At 65.8% G+C, this 15,899-nt stretch overlaps 1 protein-coding gene across 2 annotated transcripts in view; it reads right to left on the bottom strand.

Moving 5' to 3' along the window:
• Positions 1 to 8: 8 nt before the first annotated feature.
• Positions 9 to 15,899, bottom strand: part of ABCA2 (ATP binding cassette subfamily A member 2) — a 17,681-nt gene continuing 1,790 nt past the window's right edge. The window contains exons 2-48 of one of the 2 annotated variants that reach the window (XM_045289176.1): positions 15,680 to 15,773; positions 15,412 to 15,414; positions 14,460 to 14,571; positions 14,191 to 14,354; positions 13,885 to 14,012; positions 13,187 to 13,405; positions 12,545 to 12,912; positions 12,065 to 12,224; positions 11,281 to 11,409; positions 11,029 to 11,196; positions 10,839 to 10,935; positions 10,570 to 10,743; positions 10,373 to 10,475; positions 10,185 to 10,299; positions 9,891 to 10,081; positions 9,652 to 9,802; positions 9,364 to 9,568; positions 9,049 to 9,213; positions 8,771 to 8,951; positions 8,467 to 8,679; positions 8,180 to 8,376; positions 7,909 to 8,094; positions 7,612 to 7,796; positions 7,400 to 7,520; positions 6,902 to 7,141; positions 6,602 to 6,808; positions 6,348 to 6,450; positions 5,951 to 6,270; positions 5,566 to 5,779; positions 5,384 to 5,489; positions 5,191 to 5,302; positions 5,049 to 5,109; positions 4,722 to 4,896; positions 4,332 to 4,447; positions 4,115 to 4,262; positions 3,915 to 4,038; positions 3,673 to 3,805; positions 3,401 to 3,518; positions 3,116 to 3,294; positions 2,551 to 2,692; positions 2,339 to 2,473; positions 2,133 to 2,236; positions 1,963 to 2,055; positions 1,703 to 1,805; positions 1,502 to 1,639; positions 1,148 to 1,354; positions 9 to 675 (exon numbers count right to left, since the gene is read on the bottom strand). In XM_045289176.1, coding sequence (XP_045145111.1) covers positions 640 to 675; positions 1,148 to 1,354; positions 1,502 to 1,639; positions 1,703 to 1,805; positions 1,963 to 2,055; positions 2,133 to 2,236; positions 2,339 to 2,473; positions 2,551 to 2,692; positions 3,116 to 3,294; positions 3,401 to 3,518; positions 3,673 to 3,805; positions 3,915 to 4,038; positions 4,115 to 4,262; positions 4,332 to 4,447; positions 4,722 to 4,896; positions 5,049 to 5,109; positions 5,191 to 5,302; positions 5,384 to 5,489; positions 5,566 to 5,779; positions 5,951 to 6,270; positions 6,348 to 6,450; positions 6,602 to 6,808; positions 6,902 to 7,141; positions 7,400 to 7,520; positions 7,612 to 7,796; positions 7,909 to 8,094; positions 8,180 to 8,376; positions 8,467 to 8,679; positions 8,771 to 8,951; positions 9,049 to 9,213; positions 9,364 to 9,568; positions 9,652 to 9,802; positions 9,891 to 10,081; positions 10,185 to 10,299; positions 10,373 to 10,475; positions 10,570 to 10,743; positions 10,839 to 10,935; positions 11,029 to 11,196; positions 11,281 to 11,409; positions 12,065 to 12,224; positions 12,545 to 12,912; positions 13,187 to 13,405; positions 13,885 to 14,012; positions 14,191 to 14,354; positions 14,460 to 14,571; positions 15,412 to 15,414; positions 15,680 to 15,773 — 7,143 coding nt within the window. In that variant the 3' untranslated portion in view covers positions 9 to 639. The remainder of the gene's footprint in view (positions 676 to 1,147; positions 1,355 to 1,501; positions 1,640 to 1,702; positions 1,806 to 1,962; positions 2,056 to 2,132; positions 2,237 to 2,338; positions 2,474 to 2,550; positions 2,693 to 3,115; positions 3,295 to 3,400; positions 3,519 to 3,672; positions 3,806 to 3,914; positions 4,039 to 4,114; positions 4,263 to 4,331; positions 4,448 to 4,721; positions 4,897 to 5,048; positions 5,110 to 5,190; positions 5,303 to 5,383; positions 5,490 to 5,565; positions 5,780 to 5,950; positions 6,271 to 6,347; positions 6,451 to 6,601; positions 6,809 to 6,901; positions 7,142 to 7,399; positions 7,521 to 7,611; positions 7,797 to 7,908; positions 8,095 to 8,179; positions 8,377 to 8,466; positions 8,680 to 8,770; positions 8,952 to 9,048; positions 9,214 to 9,363; positions 9,569 to 9,651; positions 9,803 to 9,890; positions 10,082 to 10,184; positions 10,300 to 10,372; positions 10,476 to 10,569; positions 10,744 to 10,838; positions 10,936 to 11,028; positions 11,197 to 11,280; positions 11,410 to 12,064; positions 12,225 to 12,544; positions 12,913 to 13,186; positions 13,406 to 13,884; positions 14,013 to 14,190; positions 14,355 to 14,459; positions 14,572 to 15,411; positions 15,415 to 15,679; positions 15,774 to 15,899) is intronic. The other variant, XM_045289177.1, reaches the window with a different exon arrangement.

The following is a 15,899-nucleotide window of genomic DNA, read 5'->3' as shown; positions in this document are numbered from 1 at the left end:
GGCTCGGCGGGTTTGAATCTTGTCTTTTTTATTTAAAACAAACATCTGTGCGCTGTGTACAGACCTGGCTCCAGAAGCTGGTGGCAGGGCCAAGCCGGGTGGAGGGCAAGGGCAACTGGAGGGCAGTGGGCCTGGCGCCCACCTGGACGCAGGGCCAGTCGCTCACTCCTCCTGCCCTCCCCCTCCATGGCAGGCCCTTCCTGCCACAGGAGTCCAGACAGGGGGTCCCTCCTAAAGCAAAGACCCCTTGAGCTTGCTTCGGGGCGCCCCCAAGGCCCAAGGAAGAAGCCCAGTCTGACAGGCCAGGCTCCCTTGGGCCATGTCCTGGGGCAGCCTGGGCAGCCAGCCTGGTGGGTTGTGGGCAATGCTGGGCAGAAGCAGAGCCAGGGGACGGGCCAGACCCCAAGGCGTTAAGGCAGAGCAGGGTGAGGGGTACACGGCCCAGTGGGCAGGCCGGCCTTTGGCACAATCAGGGTGGGCGGCCCCAGGGACCATGGGCAGGGCGGAATGGCCGGTAGACTGGAAGGAGGTGTCGCCCCTGGGTCCTGGACCCCCCACTCCAAGGCTGGTGGGCAGGCCCGGGGGCCCCAGCCTCTGCCTGAGTGTCCCATTGCCGCGTCCCGGCTCCAGCTCCCGGGCTCAACAAAGCGTGTCCGTGTTGAAGGAGAGCTGGGCCTGGGGGCAGCATGCAGGACACACTCAGGGGCATCGTCCACCCCAGACCTGGGCCCAGCTATGGCCTCCAATCCTGGCCTCTCCCAGCCCCGAAGCCAGCCCGGTCCCTCTCACCTCTGCACTTCCCAGAGGCTTCCCTCTTCCGAGTCTACTGCCCCATGCTGTCCTGGCCTGTCCCTGCTGCCCTCCACCCCACCCTGCCACAGCCTGTCCTCCTATAGTGCCCCACTCCACCTCAGTCTGTCTGCCCCCCACTGTACCTCAGCCTGTGCCCCCCACCCAACCTCAGCATGTCTGACCCCCCCTATTCCCAATGTGCTTTGGGGTCTGCTCCCCCCTACCCACACCCAGGCTCATCTCTGGGAGCACCCGGGTGGACCCCTCTGTCCCCCGGGACTCTGAAGAGCAGGTGTCCCCCTGCTGGCTGGCCCCCCCCCCCAGTCCCTGTGACCCCCAGGGGGCAGCCCCTCACCCTTTCCTCCTCAAAGCTGATGAGACCCTCATCCTCTGTGTCCAGGTCCTCGGGCTCGTCGGCCACCAGCGCCCGGAGCTCAGTGGGGGCTGGGCGGGCCCGGAACAGGCTGAGCAGGCGACTGAGTGGGGACTGCAGGCCGGAGGGCAGCTCCGTCTCCTGCTGCTCCAGGTTGTCACTCTGCTTCTTGGCGAAGTTCACGAACACCTGGGGGCGGGGGGGCGGGGGGAGTATCAGGCAGATGGGCAGGTTGGCCAGGGTGGGGAGCAAGTGGGGTGGGCAGGTCGGCCAGGTGAGACGGCAGCTGAGAGGTGGTCAGGGGGGGACATCGGGCGGGTGGCAGCCTTGGCTCACATTGTCCAGGGTGGTCTGGCTGACGGAATAGTCCTCAATGCCCAGCACGCCCACCACCTGCTCCATCCTGCTGAACACCTGGGCCAGGGAGATGTGCTGGGACTTCAGCTGGTACTGCACCTTGGTGTGATGCCGCTCCTGGGGGCAGCGGCGGGTCAGGGCCACTCAGGCAGGGTGCTCCCCACCCCCAGGGGCACCCACCTTGAGCACCGCCTCCGGGAAGTGGTGGTTGAAGAACCGCACCACATCCTTCACGTTCTGGCTGACCTTGGTCCGCACCGTGATCATGTAGCCGTCCCCAAACCTGGGGACAGGCACACGGCCCAAGGGCCCTGCTGTCACCCCCTGTGGCCACAGACCCACCCCCCAGCACTGCCCCCACCCCCACCCCTGTCCCACGGCGACCCCTCTCTCTCTCCCCTATAGCTTGCAGCCCTGCCCCCAGCACCCCAGGGCCTCACCTGTTTTTCAGGTGCTGGATGCTGCCCAGGCAGCGGAGCCGACCGTTCACCATGATGGCCAGCCGCGTGCACAGGGCCTCACATTCCTCCATGCTGTGGACACAGAGCTGGGGCTGGCACGGCTCGGAGGTGGGGGTGTAGGGTGGCAGAGGGAGAGGGTAGGGACCCACCTGTGAGAGGTCAGAACTACCGAGCGGCCAGTCTTGATGAGGTCCAGGATGAGATTCCACAGAAAGCGCCTGGCCTTGGGGTCCATCCCAGTGGTGGGCTCATCCTGAGGGGAGAGCGAGCTCAGTAGGATCCAGCCCCCGCTGCCCGCCCACCGCCCCGCCCCAGGCCGCCGCCCCGCCTCACGCCGCCCCGCCCTCTAGCTCACCAGGAAGATGAAGGCCGGGTACCCGATGAGGGCGATGGCGGTGGACAGCTTGCGCTTGTTTCCGCCGCTGTACGTGCCGGCAGGCTTGTCGGCATACTTGGTCAGCTCCAGCTTCTCCAGCGCCCACCTGATCACCTGGGCGGGAGGGCGGAGGCTCAGGGCCAGTCTACCGCACAGAGCCCTGCCCCTGGCCCAACCGACCGGACCCTCACCTGCGCCTCGTCCTTCCAGGGGATGCCGCGCAGCCGCGTGTACAGCTGCAGGTGCTCCCGAGCCGTGAGCTCATCGAACAGGGCGTCAAACTGCGGGCAGTAGCCCAGGCTCTGCTGCACCTGGAGCAGCTCCTTCAGCACGCTGCAGCCAAGGGAGTCCCGTCAGCAGCCCACCCTGCCCCACCGACATGCACCACATCCACCATACAGGGCGCCCAGCCTGCAGCATCTCTCCCACAAGCTCCGCCCATGTGGACCACGCCCACCACCGGCCCTGCCCCTAAAGTCCCGCCCACCGCACAGTCCACTCACCTGGACCACACCCACCGCACCCCACTGCCTCTGTGTATCCATCATGCACAGGTACACCACGCCCACCACATACATGCACCGCCCCATCATGCTTTCCTGTGTCTTATCCATGTGGACCACGCCTACTACACGCCAGGCCCACTACACACCCTGCCCATCATGCGTCCCATGTGCACTGTGCGCATTCACCCAGCGCAGCACCCCACCTCCAGCATGCCCCTCCCATGGGCCCGCCCCCACGCAGTGTGCACACCTGTGCCCATTGATAAAGGCCTCGCCCCCCGTCGTGCTCTCGTCGCCCGTGAGCATCTTGAAGGTGCTGGTCTTTCCGGCGCCGTTGACACCCAGGAGGCCGAAGCACTCTCCTGGACGCACACCCAGGCACAGGCGGTCCACCGCCAGGATGCGTCCCATCTTCCGGGACTTGTACACCTGTGAGGCGGGCGGGGTGCCGCTCAGCTGAGCGGCCACTCTCCCAGGGCCCACCCCTACACCGATCCTGGCCCCTAACCCCTCCCGAAGCCATGCCCCAACCCACCTTGGTCAAGTTCTCGATCTTGACCATGTCATTGTCTGCGTCCCCCCGCAGCACTCGCTGCCGCTCACTGGCCACATCGATGTCATCCTCCACGGGCTGGGTGGACACCGGCATGCGCCTGGGGGGACACGGTTGGCAATGCCCAGCCACCCACCCTGCCATCTCCCTGGGGCGCCACCAGTCCTGGCCGGCACCCACTCACCGCAACAGCCACAAGGAGGGTGGACGGCGCCGGCCCTCCCCTGCCCTGCCACGGCCTCTGCCCCACTCACTGCGGCCGCCGCATGAAGCTGTACTGGCACATGATGGTGAGGAAGAAGCCCACAAAGCCCTCTATGGCCATGGCCACCAGCCCACGTGTGACAATGTCCCACTCGAACGGGGACTTCATCTTGTCAAACTGGCCTGTGGAACAGCAGGCTCAGCCGGGTGGGGGGAGGGCTCTGGGCCCCCGCCACCTCCCCACAGTGGGCGTCCCCCGCCCCCCCCCACAGGCCGGCCGTGGCCTACACACCGATCTTCGCGTAGTACTCGTTAATGTACTCGTTGTAGGCCATTTCCATGAGCCCGTGGCCCAGGTTGTAGTTGGGGAAGAGGAGGAAGCAGCTTTTCAGGTAGCTGTTGACGACCTTCAGGTCCTGGAAAACCACGGGGTGTCAGGTACCCAGCCCAGGCAGCAAGCCACCCCCCCACCTCTCCAGCCCCCCCCCCCACCTTATCGTGCTCAAAGAGCTGCAGCAGGAAGGTGGCCACGGTGGCCGTGATGCCGATGAAAAGGTTGATGACGATGAGGAAGACGTAGGCGGAGCTGGGCACCTCGAACCAGAAGGATGCCGGGTACATGATAGGGGTGATAGACCACCTGGGGGCAGGCCAGCGTCACTGACTGCCTGGCCCAGCCGGCCTGCCCCTGCCCCTGGCCCAGCCTTACCCATAGAGCAGGAAGAGCGAGAGCACAGCCGGGAAGTTCGTGGGCGACGTGTAGGCCGGCAGGTCAAACACAAACAGGATGATGACGCAGCAGGTGGCTGGGACCAGGTAGTTGAGCTGCAAGAGTAGGGGTGGCTGGGGGTGGGGGCATCGGAAGGGACGGGGGCTGGTGTGCAGGGCCGCAGATCTGGGGTAAGGGGGAAACCTGGGTTGGGCTGCAGGAATGCAGGGTGGGCATGGAGCGCAAAGACCTTGCATGCGGGCAGGGGCATAGCTGGCAGGTGCCCAGGGCGGGCTCATGCTTGGGAATAAACAAGGGCCGTTGCTACCGGCGGGCAAGGGGTGGGCTGGGGCCCCAGGAACCCTCCACATCAAGGCACCCAGGCCGCACCATGTCCCACACGTAGTTGGCCAGCCAGTAGATGACAGGGTTGCAGCCACTGACGAACTGCAGGTGTTTGGCCTTGGTGGACTTCTCGGCCACCAGGAAGACCACGAAGCTGGCTGGTACGAAGGACATGGCCACGATGATGAAGATGGCGATGACCACATCGGTGCCCTGCAGCCTGGCGTGGGTGGGAAGGGACGCCAAGCTGGCCTGAGTCCTGCACCAGGGTGCGTGGCCCCCCCTGCATGGCCCCGCCCCACCCAGCCTCCAGGCCACCCCTCTGCCCCACGTGGCCCTGTCCAGCCTCCCCGCAGCCCCCAAGAGGCATACAGGTAATCCAGGGAGAGGCTGGCACTGGTCTTGTTCATGGGGTGGTTGGTGACGGTGATACCTATGATAAAGGGAAGGCAGCCTCAGGCCCCGCCCTGCCCCGTCCCCGCCTCTGCCTTGCCCCGCCCCCAGCCCCACCCACCATAGGCCGCAGGGTTGCCCTTGCTCTTGGGCAGGTTGGCCCGCAGGATGGCGTTGTTGAGGCTGTTGAGGTAGGTGGGCATGCTGTGATATCCCTTGTTGTTGTAGAATACCTGCACAGAGGGGGAGAGGAGGGCTGAGCGAACACGAGTCCCTTGGGGGTCACCACCCTTCAGTGGACCCCAGGCGCTTACCTGGGCCGCCCTGCGCACCGCGATCTTCCGCACCATGGGCGGGGCCTGGGCGCCAAACGAGGCTGGGATGGATTTTTGCACATGCCCAAAGGTGATGGCCCCGTACCTAGCCAGGCAGGAGGGGCAGTAAGGCCTGGTGGACGGCCACTGGCCTGGCCCCCAGCCCAGTCGCTCCTGCTCACCGGTGCAGCCGGAAGCGGTCGGAGGTGAAGAGCAGATACTCGGAGACGTTGTGGCCAGTGATGTCCATCAGAATGTCACCCGTCACCACGCGCATCTGGGGTGGGTGTCCACCCACACCGCTGGGACAGGAGAAGCCTGTGCCCTGCGTGGAGCAGCTGCAGCGGACAGGCTCCCGCACCAGGCGCGGCAGCGAGGGTGCTGAGGTCCAGGTCTCTGGGGGTGGGGCCAGGTGGGGACACAGTGCATAAGCCAGGCTCCACCCCTGGGCCCACCCATCCTACACCCCGTCCCACCCCCAGGGTCTCAGCCACCTGCTAACCCCCCTGCTACGGCCCCCTTCCCCTCTGACCCCTCCCGCTCACAGGGAGGGTCCCGTGGCATCACCTGGCACGGCAGTGGGTGGTAGGGAGACGTTCCAGGCCTGCAGAGGGTCATCGTCGGAGGACACGGGGGAGTCGGAGGGGGCGGGCGAGGGTGGGGGTGGCACGAAGTTGGAGAGGGGCACCCCCTGGGTGAAGGACTCGAGGCACATGCTGTCAAAGAAGCGAGCCGCCAGCACCCGGGACTCGCCGCTGCTCAGGTTCATGGTGGGCCCCAGGGAGCCATTGGCGGGAGACTTGAGCACGCAGGTGGCGCCCACGCCAGAAGGCAGCCGAAAGGTGCTGACCAGCTGCTGGGGGCCAGCGTCTGGTGACAGCCGCAGCCTAGGGTACGCAGCTGTGAGTGGGGCGGTGCCCCTGGCCTCCCAGGCCTCCAGTCTGCACCACCCGGCCCTGCTCACCTGTCCTCCCAGCGCTGCTCATTGGCATAGGGGATGAAGTTCCCTCGGGGCTGGGTGTAGTTGTGGTACTGAGACGGGGAAAGGACCAGTGGAGGCAGGTCACCTGGCAAGGGGCAGGCAGGCTCAGTGGGCAAGCAACTGCTGCAGCCCAGACTTGGGGAGGCCGCCCCCCCTACCCCGGAAGAGCCCTAGTGTGCTGCTAGCCTCCCAGAAGGGGGGCATGGGGCGCGGGGCGCCAGCCCACGTGGCTGTACCGATCTCGGGCACCGACAGAGCCACCGTCATGGCCACGCAGACAAAGAGGGCTGGCAGCAGGATCTGGGAGCAGAGGGCCTTGGAGTTGCGGCGCGCACAGTGGAAGCGCTTCACCAGGAGCCCGTGGAACTGGCGCAGTCGCAGCCACCAGCCATCCAGCCGGCGGCTGCCCTGGCCAACCCGCGTGAGGGCCTCCACCTCGGCCTCTGCAGGGGGGGGACGGGAGCGGGGGACTGAGCGGAGGAACTCACAGCCACGGCGTGCCCAACCCATCCCGCCCCAGCCCCCGCGCCCCCGACCTTGCAGGCTGACATTGTCGGGGTCCTGCAGGTTGTCAAAGAGGGGGTGATAATCCTCGTAGGCCTCGGCATAGCCAGCGCCCTCGTCACCACGGGCAGAGCCCACGGAGGATGCTGCTGACTGCAGCGATGCCTGAGACTCAGCCAGCTCTGAGCAGCGTGCCAGGTTGCCAGCAGGGGCCTCCCCAGCCACTGGGCCCCCTGTCCCCAACATCACGTCCTTCCTAGATTCCTTCACATCTGCAAAGCAGAGGATTGTTGGGGGGTGGGGAGACTCAGGGTGTTTACCCAGAGACCCTGGGCAGCAGGGTCCCACTTCCACCCATGTTCTCCCTCCCAGAAGCCCCAGCCTCCAGCTGCCCCTGGGGAGCAGGGCCCCACACACAGCCACCCATGAGGACCTCTGATCTGCAGCTGACCCACCCAAGGGCTGGCAGAGGGAGGAGTGTGTGTGGGGTAAGGTGCTCGGTGGGCACCAGGGGGGCTGCGGCCCCTCACCAGCCTCGCTGTTTTCCAGGGACTGATCCTCCTCCGACACCTTGAGAAACACCTCCTCCAGTGTGGTGTCCATCAGCCCGAAGCTGCTCAGGGACAGCTCCTCCAGACTGCGCTCCAGGTGCTACAGGGCAGGGGCAGGGGCAGAGGTGAGGCAGGGCAGGGGCCAGGTCCCGGGGCTCCCAGAGGCCCAGCTGCCCTGGCCAGCCCCCTACCTGGAAGAGGCGCTCGAAGGCCCCTTTCTTGGCAGCCTCGCTGGGCAGCATGTAGGACAGCTCTGTGCTGGTGTCGGAGACTAGCAGGCAGGAGGCCACGTGTTTGCGGATGAACTGGGAGACTTGCAGCTCTGAGCAGCTGCTCAGCACGGCCCGGCCCGGGGGGCTGGACCCTAGCCCTGGCTCTGGGGGCAGAGGAGGAGCAGGGAGGGCCGTCAGAAAGGAGACCTGGGGTGGGAGGAGGCCAGGTCTCCCCAGCCCTTGGTCTGCCCTGCCTCCAGGGGTCTGTGGACAGACCTTGGGGGGGCCCTCCGGGATCGGCAGGCCGCTTGACCAGAGTGAGGCGGTACCCATCGCCATAGGCGCCCTTGAGGAACAGAGGCGAGCCACAGCATTTGAGCTTCCCATGGGAGATGATGGCAATCCGGTCCCCTAGCAAGTCGGCCTCGTCCATGTGGTGGGTGGACAGAAGGATGGTACGGCCTGCAGAGAGGCGGTGCTGGGTTCAGGGGTCTGGGAGGGGCCAGGCAGGCACCACACCTGGCCCCCTTCCAGCTACCCTGCTCACCCGGCTTGTACTTCAGAATGAGGTCCCAGATAGCGCGGCGGGCATAGGGGTCCACGCCAGCCGTGGGCTCGTCCAGGATGATGGCGCGGGACCCGCCCACGAAGGCAATGGCCACGGAGAGCTTGCGCTTCATGCCGCCGGACAGCGTCTGCACCAGCGAGCGCCGCTTGTTGGAGAGTTCTAGGTCCTGGATCATCCTGGAAGGGCAGCAGGGCAGGAGCGGGGATGAGGGCAGGCACGCTCCGCCTGGCCCCGCCCCTCCAGGCCCCGCCCCGGGCCCCGCCCACTTGTCCATCTCCTTGCAGATCTCCTCCTGCGCCATACTCTTCAGGCGCGAGTAGAACCACAGGTGTTCCTCCACTGTGAGGCGGTCGAAGAGCACGTTGTGCTGCGGGCACATGCCCAGGTTCTTGCGGATTTCGTCCATCTCCGTGCGGATGTCGTGCCCGTAGATGGTAGCCGAGCCCGAGGTGGGGGGGAACAGGCCGGTCAGGATGGACCTAGATGGGAGGGCAGGGATCACCACCAGCCGGCTGCATGGGCACCCCCTCCACCCCTGCAGGCGGGCAGGCAAAACTCAGGAGGACTCACATGGTGGTGGTCTTGCCAGCCCCGTTGTGGCCCAGGAAAGAGACCACCTGGTTCTCATACAGGTTCAGGCTCAGCTTGTTCAAGGCGAGCTTCCTGTCATTCTTGTAGACCTTGGTGAGCTTGTCCACGCACACCACCAGTGGCAGGTGGGTGGGCTCCTCCTCCATGCCGCGCATCTCCTCTGCACAGGGCGAGGGTCACTGGGGCAGGGGGCAGGGCGGAAGGTTCCCGGGGTTCCCGGGGCCCCAAACCCCGTTCCCCACTGCCCAGTGCCTCACCGAAGCGCCGGCTCTCCATGGCGCAGGCTTGGTCTTCCTCCATGACGCTGAGACGGGGGGGTTTAGCCCACGGCCAGTTCCATTCCCACGTCTCGGTTCGCCCACTGCCCAGCCAGTAGGACTTCTGCAGCGGGAAGTACCAGGGCCGGGGCAGCCCATACATGCCTGGGGGCCGGGGACGGTAGGGAGGCTGACCCAGGGTGTGAGGGTGGGCAGGCCACCAGAGAGGGGCCTTCTGTGCACCGCCGTCCCCCCGAAGCTGCTGACCAGGGAGATGTTCAGGCGCATGCACTGCCCCAGCCCCTGCGGGTGTACCTGGGTGCACAGCCTCTATGTACCACGTGAGCATGCCGTAGACAGCCGCATCTACCACCAGCATGGTGACGGCCAGCAGCAGGTTGAAGTCGTCCCCCTCCACAGGGGACTGGCTGAAGGTATGCCACTGAATGCCCACGCCTGCCACCTCATACAGGGCAAAGTACTTGGAGCCCAGGCCGAAGGCTGTCGTGGACATCAGGGACTGAGGGGATGGCGGGGTCAGTGGCAGAGCAGGGTGGGCAGGGGTAGCCGCCGCCCGCCTGCCCACCCACCTAGGGCCCTCACCGCAATGCACTTCTCAAAGGCCGTGATCCGGTCATGAGCCACTTCCTCGCGGATGGCCACGTACATGTAGGGCACGTAGCTCAGAAAGTAGACAATCCCTCCGCAGGCGGAGGCCAGCTTGGCCTTGGAGTACAGCACAGACACCAGGAAGCTGTGGGCCGCCCGCAGGGTGGTCAGCTGTGCCTTCCGGCCACCCCGCAGCCCCAGCCCCACGCCCGTGCCTGCCGGCCAGCCCTAACCAGAACATGATGGTGGCCACGGCATAGACGGCCAGGAAGAGCCAGATGATGAGCACGTGGCTGTGCATGAGGACCTGGCCGTACTTGAGGATGGCCGTGAGCGCGGTCACCGAGATGGACAGCTGCACGAAGCCAGTGATGAACCAGGCCACCCAGTGCACTGCATTGTTCAGGCCCATGGTCTTCATCACCTGTGGGGGCAGGTGGGGATGCAGGCCCAGGCGCGCCCCGCACCCTGCGCCCCCGCCCGTGCCCCCGCCCGTGCCCCCGCCCGTGCCCCCGCCCGTGCCCCACCTCCTTTAGCCGGTGCTCCTTCTCCGCCACGATGTGCTGGATGGTCATGGCCACCGAGTAGACCCAGGAGATGACCATGCAAAGCGGCATCATGTGTTCGATGACGAACAGGAAGCTGCGGGGCAGGGGCGTCAGCACGCCGGCTCAAGCCCGCCCCCCGCCCCCCACCCCCCTCAGCCTGCACTCACTCGTCGCGCGTGTAGCACGGGTAAGGAAACATCTGCACATAGCTGCCCGGCTCCACCACGTCATGGCCCACGAAGATGTTGATGATGGCGCGTTCCATCATGTCTGTGGGCCGGTGGACAAGGTGGTCAGCGTCGGGCAGCCCTTGCCCGCCGTCCCGCGCCGCCCGCCCCCGCAGCCACCCTGCAGACCCCCTCACCCTGGATCCACACGAAGCCGTACAGGAAGTAGAAGCGGCCCCCCGTGTTGGGCCCTGGGCGCCAGTAGGCCCTGCGGATCTCATTGGTTTTCTCCGTGAAACTGGAGTTCTGGCGGATTTTGTAGTGGACGTGGGGCGGCAGGGAGCCATCCTTACGCATCTGGAAGATGACGCCTGCGGGCCCAAAGCGGGGCAGGGTGGTGGGGGCGGAGCTTGGCAGGGCGGGGTGTAGGGTGGGCCAGGGAGGCGGGGCGGGGCACGAGGCTCACTGGCAAACACAGTGACGTTGTCCTGATAGGCCTGGTTGAGCGTATAGTTGACGATGCTCTCCTCGTCGGGAAAGCCTTTGAAGATGTCCACGCTGACCTGCGGAGTGGCCAGGGTTGGTGCAGCCCCGGTGGGGGCGGGGCGGGGCCCCACCGGTTGGCTCCGCCCGCTCCACATTACCCCCACCCCCACCTTTGACATGAACTGGATCCAGCCACAAGCGGCATTATCGATGGTGTCCAGCTGCTGCAGCAGGGCCGAGCCATTAGGCAGCGAGAAGTTGTCCTGGCGCAGGGCAGGCGGCAGCTCCTCCAGCGAGAGGTTCTGTGCTTCGGGGTGCAGCCGTAGCTCTGTAACATACTGAGGGTGCAGGGCTAGCTTAAGAGGAGGGCGTGGCCATCGCCCTGCCACCCCACCCCCACCCAGCCAGGCCGCAGGCGGCACCTGCTGCAGCCAGCGTAGGTGCTGCCGCAGTCGACCCTGCTCCAGAAAGCTGCGGATCTCCGACGAGATGTTGAGCCAGACCTGGGCGTAGTGCGTCACGTTGCCCAAGAAGGCGAAGGTCTCGTTGGCCTGCAGAAGATGAGGGGGCTGATGTGGGGTTCCACAAGAAACCCAGCCAGTATGGGTCCTCTGCGGCCAGCACCTTCCACCACGCCCCAGCTGGGCGCAGTCAACCACCTCCCTGCCCCACCTCCATGAAGCTTCTAATAGGGTCCTCACCCACGGCCAGCCTACTCTCCTGGGCTGCTGACCAGCTGCGTCCTGGCTCAGCCACACCCCTCATGAGCTTCCGGGGGACCACATTCTCTAGCTCCTACCTGCCCTCAACTCTCCGCTTCTCATCCTATGGACCCCTTGCATTCCCAGGACTCCAGCCTCCTTCCCAGGAGCCCCTCCCAAGCTGGTTTCTGCTGGTTCCTGACAATCTCCTCTCACTGGCCAGTGGCCTGAGCCAACCCCATGGAACCGCCTTCCCTTCTGTGCCTACTCAGCTGCCTGCCACCTATCCTTGCCCCATACGGACCCTGCACCCAACAAGCACCGTGACCTGTTCATCGCCTCCTCCGGCCCCTGTGAGGCCAGGAGCCCCCCAGGTGCGGCTCATCAGGCGCCCACGGCTCAGCCTCCGCCCCAGAGGCCCACCTATGGAACCAGGGCCTGCGTGCCCCCAGTGGAGCCGCCTCCCAGGCCATCTGCTCCGGGCCCAGCACAGACTGGCCCCCACCTTCAGGATGACGCGGTCGGCCTCGGAGCCCGCAGGCGCATACAGGATCTTGGGATTGCTGGTCATGAGGTGCACCAGGAGGCCCAGGTTCCGCTGCTCCTTATTCGTGAAGCCCAGGGAGCTCATGTTGGCTCTGCGCAGTGCCTCAGGCTCGATGGTGCTGGGGGCGGGGCCGAGAGGGGCGGGGCTCAGTGTGGAGCGGGGAGCTGACGCAGTGGGTTAAGCATTGGGCTGCGGACGGAAGAGGCAGTCCGCGCCCAAGGTTTGCAGCCTCGACCCCACAGGAACACTCCTGCGTTGTCCGGTGGGGTCGCAAGGAGGCCGAATGGGCTTGAGGACGGTGCGGGCGCCTGGGTTGGGACATTCGGGTGCAGCAGGATACTAGGGAGGGGCAGGGCTTCAAAGAGTGGGTGTGGCGTCAAGCTGCGGGGCCGGGCGCTGCCTGGGAATGGCAGGCAGGGTGGGGCCTGCACCACTGACCGGTTGTTGCCGCAGAGGATGGGCTGCAGGCCGGCCCACAGCTGCACGAAGGCTGCACACTGGCCCTGTAGCTTGTCTGCTGAGGCCGGGGCCCCGGCGGGCGGGGCGCCTTCCTCCACTGAGGCATTGGCCCCAGTGGTGGCACCCAGGCCGGTGCCATTGGCCACGCCCCCAGGCACGCTGGCAGGGGAGGGGCTCCGACCAGCACAAGCACCCTGAGGTAGCAGCAGGGCCAGAGCAGAGAGGACATCCACATCCCGCAGGGCCCTCTGGGCGTCTAGCAGGTCTTCCAGCAGCGCCTGGATTTGCAGGGGTGGGGGCTGCTGCTGCCGTTGGGGGTCCGACCCATTGGTCCCATCCAGGCCCAGCTGAGAGGAGAGAGATGTGGGGGGCTGCAGGTCCAAGGCGGGGTGCCTGGGCCCAGGGCCTCGGGTAGGATTTTCGGATTTTCAAGTGGACTAGCTGAGGGGGGCAGGTGACGGGGACAGGGCTGAAAGCAGGTCTGCAGTCCAGTGGGTGGATGCTGAGGGGGCACCGGGCGGGGGGTGCGGGGCGTTCTCGGGTGCTCTCACTGATGGGGCCCCTGTGGCTCCCACATGGACATTGCCGGCCCTGCTGTCCAGTTGGCATGCGGGACCTCACCTGCCGGGTGACCTTGGCCATGTCCAGCTGGCTCCTGAGCTCAGCTGCCAGCGCAGAGAAGCGGCGAGCGCGGGTGGCGGCCTGCCCGCTGCAGACAGAGTCCCGATAGCCCTGCAGTGCACTCTGCTGGCCTTTAGGTGCCCTGAGGATCTGGCCCAGCTCCCCGGAACCTGGTATACAGGTCAGCCTCTCCAGGAAGGCGGGGGTCCGCAGCAGCTCCTAGAGGCAGGGGACCGTGAGGTCAGGGGCAGGGTCTCCAGGAAGGAACTCCCACCCAAACAAGAAGAGCCAGAGGGCCTGGCCCAAGACGGCTTTCCACCCCCAACTCTGCCCAGGGTCAGGCCCCTTTCCTCCCCAACCTGGGTAGAGCCTCTCCAGGGGCAGAAAGTGTGCTCTCCAGGGACCTGGTCCCCTCCCTTCATCCAGAGGAGGGGTTTCATGCCAGCAGCCCCCCAGGGCTCACATGCAGGGCAAGCAAAGGGCTAAAGAGCAGGAGGTAGACCTGGGGCCCGGAAGAGGTGGCATGACTCAGGCTGTGGGGCTGGAAAGCCTGGTTCAGGACCCCTTGATCCCAGAAGGGTAGCCTAGATGCCCTTGCATTCCCAGGTCAGGGCTTCAGGGCAGGCATTGCATCATGCCAGGGCTAGAGGCTGTCCCCTAGAGGTACCGACCACCACCCAGTGGGGTGCCAACTTCACCTCTGGTGAGTCCACCTGGGCAGCCATCAGAGCCTGAGCTGTGCTGTTGGGTAGCGACAAATTCTGCGTCAAGAAGAGCCACAGCTCCCGGGGGTCCCTGGCCACTGAGTCCAGCGAGAAGGAGGGTACTAGGCAGGCAGGAGAGAGGGGGCAGGCCGGTTGGGAGGGCACCTGCTCAGCCCCGTGCCTATGCAGCCCAAGCCCAGGGCTCAGCAGCCCAAGTGTGTATGTTTGTGGGGGGACAGGACGGGGGAGGGAGGACAGGGAGGCACGGTGTGGAGCCCAAGATAGCACCCCTAAGTGCACCTGCAGGGCTGGCTGGGCTGTTCTCCCAGGTGGTGGGACCAGTGCTCAGGGCCTCCAGGTGCTGCCGCAGGGCTTCCAATTCTGAACCCAGACTGGGCCTTGCAGGGTCAAACAGGTTACCCTCCTCCACCACCCGGCTGAGCCGTTCCAGAAGCTGCGTGACCCTGAAACAACACAGGGTCACCTGTGCCCAGCACTCTGTTGGGCAGGGGAGGGTACACCAGGGATTAGAGGAGGGGTACTCCCTGAGATTGGGACAGGGTACTCACGTGGAGTTGGTGTACTGCAGGAAGCCAAACTCATCCCGCTGGCCGTCTGGGCACAGGGATTGCATGACGGGTAAGATGCCAGCAGAAGTCAGGGGTGCTGCAGTGTAGAAAGCTGCGGGAGGGCAGTGGGGAACCGGCAGAGAGGAGAGTGGCCGACAAGGAGGGAGACAGAGGCCAGAGGAGAGAGTGCAGAGTCAGGAAGGGGGCGTGGTTCTGGGCAGGAGAGAATAAGCACAGGCTGGCCAGCAAGCAGGTCCAAGGTCGAGGTTGGGAAGGGCCACGCAGCCCTGGCCCAGAGCCCCCAGGCATCCCTCGCCCCTCAACCACCCCCTCAGGACAGCGACCTCAGACCTCTCTGGCCAGCGAGTTAGCAGAAATAAGTGCAGGAGCCCGCAGGGAGTGACGGAAGGAGTCAGGATAGTCTGGCCTCAATCCTAGGCTAGCAGGGCCCTTGCTCAGAATCACCCCACACAAGATCTAGGCTCCATCCCAGGCTAACCCAGCCCCAGCTCAGGCTATCTAGCCTCAGTCCCAGGATAACCCAGCCCTAGTTCAGGCTAAACTTGGTTCCAGCTCAGGCTAGCTCAGTCCCAGCCCAAGCTAGCCCAATCTCAGCCTCAAGATAGCCTAGCCCTCGCTCAGGCTAGCCCAGCTCCAGCCCAGGCTAGCCTGGCCTCAGTCTGAGGACAGCTGGACCCCCGGCCCAGGATAGCCCGGCCTCAGTCCTAGGTTCACCTGGACACTGAGCCCCTGGAGTGCACAGTCAGGCGGCGGCCCAAGAGAGAGGCTAGCAGCTGTGGCCCAGCCCCTGGCCTTTCAGTACCCACCCCCCACGCTTGAGCCAGCTGTCCCTGCCGGTGCAGGGGAGGCTGTTAATGCAAGCAAGGAGGGGTGCTGAAGCCACCCGCCCTGCTGCCTGGGGCCAGCCTGGAGGAAGCGGCTGCTCACTTACAGACTGCATGCGGCCGTGAAGGAGGAGGGCAGAGACCATGCGTGGGCGGGACGGGGTCAAAACAGAACAGAGGAGACAGTGAGTGCCCAGGGCCACCGGGCCAGCCGCACCCTCTCGGAGGCCAGCGGCAAGGCCGGAGCGCAGCTGCAAAGGGTATGCAGATGGCGCTCCGGAGCCAGGGTGCAGGTGGGCACATGCATGCAGACACGTGCACACAGCACATGCCCCCGCACCCCCCATTGCCCGCTCGCCCGTTGGGGACCCTCACCTTCCTTCACCGAGATGGTGGGCTTCTTCTGCCGCAGCCCCAGCAGGATGAAAAAGAGGACCAGCGGGATGAAGATCTCGAAGGCCAGAACCCACTGTGTGTGCATGGGGGGGAGGGGGGCTCGTCAGACCCACTGTGTGTGCGTGGGGAGGAGGCATCAGATCCACTGTGTGTGCTTGGGAGGCTGGAGGGGGGCTCGTCAGACCCACTGTGTGTGCGT

This window comes from Echinops telfairi, unplaced genomic scaffold (assembly GCF_000313985.2).
Source record: "Echinops telfairi isolate 266 unplaced genomic scaffold, ASM31398v2 ScPeMD7_25;HRSCAF=90, whole genome shotgun sequence".
Classification (NCBI taxonomy): Eukaryota; Metazoa; Chordata; class Mammalia; order Afrosoricida; family Tenrecidae; genus Echinops; species Echinops telfairi.
This window is presented reverse-complemented; position numbering and strand designations above follow the sequence as displayed.